Source organism: Narcine bancroftii, chromosome 5 (genome assembly GCF_036971445.1).
Source record: "Narcine bancroftii isolate sNarBan1 chromosome 5, sNarBan1.hap1, whole genome shotgun sequence".
NCBI lineage: Eukaryota > Metazoa > Chordata > Chondrichthyes > Torpediniformes > Narcinidae > Narcine > Narcine bancroftii.
In genome coordinates this window covers 112,315,356-112,321,355 of record NC_091473.1, presented here as the reverse complement: position 1 = coordinate 112,321,355, position 6,000 = coordinate 112,315,356, and the positions used below count along the sequence as shown (strand labels likewise).

Genomic DNA, 6,000 nt, shown 5'->3' with positions numbered 1-6,000 from the left:
TTTTTCAGAAGTGTGGTGGAAAGTGTGCTGACTGGCTGCATCATGGCCTGGTCTGGGGGCACCATTACTGTTGAGTGAAAATGGAGTGGACACAGCCCACTGCATCCCAGGCAAAACTCTCCCCAACATCGAGAACATCTACCTGGAACGTTGCCATCAGAGAGCAGCAGCAATCATTGAAGATCAGCATTGCTGCTAGCAGGAGAGAGGTATGTGTGCCACAGGACTTGTACTACCAAGTTCAGGAATCGTTGCTGCTTCACAACCATCAGATTCCTTAACAACAACTCAGACACTTGTTTAAGGACTCTTAGTTTGCTCTGTACTTTTCTGTATTGGCAGTTTGCTTACATTTCTTCCTTTTGTATACATTTCCTTCTTGAGTACAGTTCACAGTTACTGGTAATTAGAAATTATCCCTGACCTGCAGAAAAAAGAATCTCAGGGTTGTATGTGTGTATTCTGACAATAAATCTGAATGTTGAACTTTAAACAGAAAGAAAAATGAGAGTAGATTGCTGTCCATGAAAAGGTTTTATTTTAAAAGCACATAACCAAAACATAGAGCTAATTACATCAGGAAAAATAGCCAGATGTTAACATTCAAATGCTACAAGAAATAGGTTGAAGCTAAACATTTTTTTACAAAACATAAAACTATAAAGTACTAACAAATGACTGATTGCGATGTTTATTATTGATGCAAGTTGCTCTAGCTGTAGTTTTATCGGACATTGTTCCCCCACCTCACAAAAGCTTATAATATTTTAGTTGACTACATACAAAATAATGTTTTTTTTAAAAATCAATGCTTTTTTAAGCAGCACTTTGTAAATAACACAGGTCGAGACACATAAACAGTTTTAATTGCAGTGGATAAAATATCTAAAAAAAGACTGATTCAGAAATAATATTTTACATAGTTATCTTGTTTTAGTTTTTTTTATATATTTATATATAAAATATGAAAGTTTGCTGCTGTGGTCCTTGTCACTTACAATGAGACAGCCACTGTTATGTTTTTGCATGTAATGTTTATTATAAAGTTTCTTTTTCTTTTGTTGAACAAATGCATTCATTCATGGCCAACTTCGACCAGTTCAAAACAAATTCACAAGCTTACAGTTTTCAAGCCTTCTGTGCAATCTTTGTGGTTTGATTAAAATGCTGCTGTGGTACAGATCCCCACATGATTGTGGATAAAATGTCTTTGCCCCTACATTCTACTGTCTGATGAGATTAGAGAGCAGCAAACTTGGTGTTCAGCAGTCACTATTTTCTCATTTGATTTCTGCACCAGCTTCAGTCCATTTTGATTTGTTGCTGCTCCAACACGTTTTCCATATTGCAAAGGCGATTAGCACATCCCATGATGGTTGTTTCTCTCAATGATGTCAACAGGAGTAATTATCTCTCTTCTCACAGGTGGAGGGGGTATTTTCATCTTGGGTTTGAAAAGGTTGGACACATAGAATGCCTACAAGTTAAGAATGGTATAGATTAGAGCACCATAAAAACACCTTTATTTTTGCATTCAATTTCACTGAGCACGGAGAAATCTTAAAGAAATAAAACCTTCATAAAAAACATCACAAATAAAATAAACAGCATTTATTTTTTGCTGCCAGAATCCATTATTTTTACTTCTGTAAAAATTTTTACTACAGATGTCAGATTGAAAATGATGCTGTCATGAATTGCTTGAATTAGTTCAAACATGAGTGAAAGGAGCTAAATTGAAGTGAGCGAGGCATTGTATTTTATATTAATTCTGGTTCCATGCCCATTTAGCTCATCAACAAGGAAAGGAGTTATATTCATCTCTTTCTTGTATCCCAGTTACCACACAAAGTATTTACTGTATTTGCTGCTACAGACAAAAAGGTAAAGGTTTGCACCATAATTTCTTAACATCTGAATGAAGATAATTATATTTTGAGATTGCATTAGTTTGGTAATATTAGTGACTGTTTTCTGCACTGTTTTTGCTTGAAGGTAGATTGCACAAGAGCAATTTTTTGCTGCTTGTACATGATGCTATAAACGTTTGAAGAGAACCTGGTTCTTTTGCTGCTTCCCTCTGTCATCAGAAGCACCAGTCCCATCACTACACATGAACCACATTAATTGCCTCCTATTGTCAGGCACAATGCTGAATAGGCTAAATGTCCTGCATATTATCATTACCTTTTACTGTAAATATTTGATGCCTCATGGATAACAGCTCTACTTCAAATATGTATAATTGATTGTAAAAGCCTTATCCTGAAATCATGAACAGTGGGGCTATAAAAATGGAAGCCTTCAATTTTCTCTATAAATGCAGCAATGTTTGAAAATAATTTAAAAGGGAGGGGGATATTTAGCAAAGCGTGTTTTCTTTTAATTGAAGAAAATGAATGTTTCAGAGACCGATAGCTGAATCTCCAGCCCGAGTCCATTTTGTCAATTCTCACCACACCAAAAAGCAGTTTGAGGAATGAAGGCACAGCTGCCAGAGACAGTCAATGAGCGGATGCAATATGAAACTCACTTCCTGGCTGTCCAATTACATCATCAGGGTTGTACAACACCCTTTAATCCCTGGAGGCCACAAGGGAACAGGAAATTTTGAAGGGCACTGGTCTGACAGGAAATTTTTATTGCTTCAAAGCAAAACTTTAGGGACAAAGCAGTATTTTTCCCCCCAGGAAAACTGCAACCATTGTGCATACTTATAAAATACATAGTGTGTTTAATAATATTTTCCAACAACAAAATATTGGAAATATCAAAGGCATTATATTTATCCTCTATTAAAATCTTCCAAAAATTTGGTCTGCCTTGTGGGTGAACCCAACCTTCTTGGCATTAAGACAGAGGGAATCAAGTTACAGTCTTTGTAAAGGAAGAGATTTGGAAGTCATATACAGTAAAACCCCTGTTATCCAGAATTCAAGCAACCAGCAGCCTCAAACAATAAGCAAAATAATTGCAGAAAATACTGTTAATAGTTAAATAAAAAAGTTTAAAATTGGCACGTCTTGCCATTAGCTCGCCAATCATGCAAGTCTCAATCAACCAGAAAATTCACTTCTCCAGCATCTACCAATCCCCATAGGTGCAGGATACCAGGGGCTTTACTCTATTCAGTTTGCAACAGATTTTCATTCTCATCCCTGGCCATGACCTCAGACTGATCTGAATTTACATAACGATAATCCAATCAAGATAAACTTCTGATGCCCACATGCTCACTTTCGTAAGGTCAGTAAACTTCCATTTGTCCTCTTCTGCCTAAGCATGAAGATTGCAGATTGAAGACCCACTCTAAATCTCTAATTTCATAATTTTCCAGGATGTGGTCATTGCTCGAATGAACATTATTCATTGTCCATTCCCAACTGCCTTTGAGTAGGATGTTGCTGAAAACCTATTTGAAATATAGCAGTTTAGGTTGCACGATACTGATGCCTCCACACCAATGAAATGGTGATATATTTCTAAGTCAGAATATGCAGGAGAACTTGCAGGCAGTGATATTCCCATTTGACTGCTCCCTTTTACTGTAGTAGAGAATGTAGCCTCTATTACATCCTTCATTGTAGTAGAGGTTGGGAGCTTGGGATGTGCTAGCAATGTAATAGCAAGTAACTGTTGTGTATTTTATAGATTCTACACATTGACGTCAGGATGCACCAGTAGTGAAGGGGGAAAATATTGGTGCCATTCAAATCATCTGCTTTGCCCTGAAGGGTTTTGGCTTTCTTAGTGTTGTTCCAGCTCCACTCTTCCAAACAAGTGGAGAGTACTCAATCGCACTCTTCACGTGTGCCTTCAAGATGCTAAAAATGTTTGGGAAAATCAGATGGTAAATCATTCACCCTAGGATATCTGGTCTGCTCCTCCAGCTAAAGACTCTATGCGATGGATCCAGTTACATCTAAAATCAATGGTGATTACTTGGATGTGGATAGTGGGGTGCTCAGTGGTGGTACCATCTTTGAATATCAAGGATATGTGTTTAATTTCTCTCAATGAATAGGATCAATGCCTGGCACCTGGGGTGAATATTTCTTGTCAGTTATCAGCCTCTGGTCAAATGCTACTTTAGTCTTGTTACACATATGCATACACTGCCTTGTTATCTAAGGAGCTAAAATGGAATTCACCAGTGTGAAATCTTAAGTGTGCATCCCCATTTCTTTTTTTTTTAAACTTTATTTATTTGTTCAAAATACAGATAGTAAATAACATATACAACAATAAACCAAAAACATGAACGTTATATTTTATAGAAAAAAAAATTTAAAAAGAAAGAAAAAAAAGAACCCCCCTCCCCCCCCCTTCAGCCAGCTCTCCTAAGGAGAGTCATAAAAAAAGGAAAAAAAATTAAGGAAAAATTAAACATACATATTAAAATCTAATCAACATAAATCAAAATGTAAATATTCTGAATATAACAACCACTTACTAATAAAAAAGCTATACTTATCACGCGAAACATATGTAATTTTTTCCATTATTAAACAGTGTATCCTCTCATTATGCCATCTATTAATATCAATCATATTTGTATCTTTCCACATACTAACAATACATTTTTTCTCTACAAATAATGCTAAATATACAAAAGGAAGTTGAAATTTATCTAATCCCAAACCTTTCAGAGGTTGCAAACTACCCAATAAAGATACTATCAGATCTAAAGGTATTTTAATCTTATACAGATTTGAATTTATCCCAACCCTTTTTATCCATACCATCCTATGATATTTAATACATGAATGAAATATAACCCTTCTCTGGTACCTTCATAAGAAAAGTCTCAAATTTAATCATTTCAAATAAAATCATATCACTACCAAACACACATTTTACCAAAGATCAAATTTAAAAATAAAAAACCAAAAAATTCTTATCAATACCATAGCTGTCCCTCATCATTACGCTTAATCAAACCGTTTAAACCTCGAACATTAAAAGTAGCAAACCTCAACTTTAACATATCTACTGATATTACTAAAGACCAATAATATCTTCATATAAAAACTCAAATCATCGTATATAGGCCCTCCAATAGGAGAAAAAAAAACACAAAATAAAAGCTAGATAAAATAAAAATAAAAAAATAAGAAAAAATAATAATTAACAAAAGACCTCCCCCCCCCAAAAAAAAGTACCAAAAGATAGTAATCCCTAAACAAAATTTGGGTGTGGATCACCCACCAGTGACTGATGATTAATAGAACCTAGAACAAATCTCTTCCTCCCCAGCCAAACAAAAAAAATAATCTCAAAATATCATAATAACATTAAAAAGTAAAATAAGAATAAGAAGATTCTACTATTCATCCAAGAAGTTCCAAATTCGGAGATCCCATTTCAAAAGAAGTTGGACTCTTTCCATTCCCGTTTTTCCCATTTCTACCATTTCTTCCATTTCCAGAACAACCAGGTTTTTCTTTAGGAGACAATGGTGGTCTACGTCTTTGTCCTCTTATATCTGGCAATGAATCAGCAAAAATCATTGCTTCATGATCATCCTCAAAAAACCGAGATTGATAGTCTCCATGGAACACCTTCAACACTGCCAGATAGCGAAAAGTAGACATAACCTTTACGCCACAAAACTTCTTTAGCTGGATTAAATCGACATCGACGTTGAATAACCTCTTGACTCAAATCAGGATTAAAAAACTCTGCTATTCTGAATCAATAACGGAGTTTGTCGTTTTCTCGCATTTTGCACCGCCAGTCCAAGTATTACTTCTCTATACTTCTCTATCCAAATAATTCAAACTCGAATTATTACCACTCTCAGTGGCTAACCAGGTAAAGGTGATCTCCTTAAAGTTCTGTGAGCTCTTTCCAATACCAAGCCTTCAGAAAAAAATTCTTGCCCTAATACTTGTGGGATCCAATCTGTAAAAAAAACGAAGAGGATCTTGTCCTTCTATACCTTCTGGCAAACCAACAATTTTCACATTATTCCTTCTACTTTGATTCTCCAAATAATCT

At 35.4% G+C, this 6,000-nt stretch overlaps 1 protein-coding gene across 2 annotated transcripts in view; it reads right to left on the bottom strand.

Moving 5' to 3' along the window:
- Nucleotides 1-515: 515 nt before the first annotated feature.
- The window catches only part of plpp3 (phospholipid phosphatase 3), a 169,454-nt gene continuing 163,969 nt past the window's right edge, over nucleotides 516-6,000 (bottom strand). For both annotated transcript variants that reach the window (XM_069938791.1, XM_069938792.1), the window contains exon 6: nucleotides 516-1,477. In XM_069938791.1, the coding sequence (XP_069794892.1) occupies nucleotides 1,358-1,477 (120 nt within the window). In that variant the 3' untranslated portion in view covers nucleotides 516-1,357. The remainder of the gene's footprint in view (nucleotides 1,478-6,000) is intronic.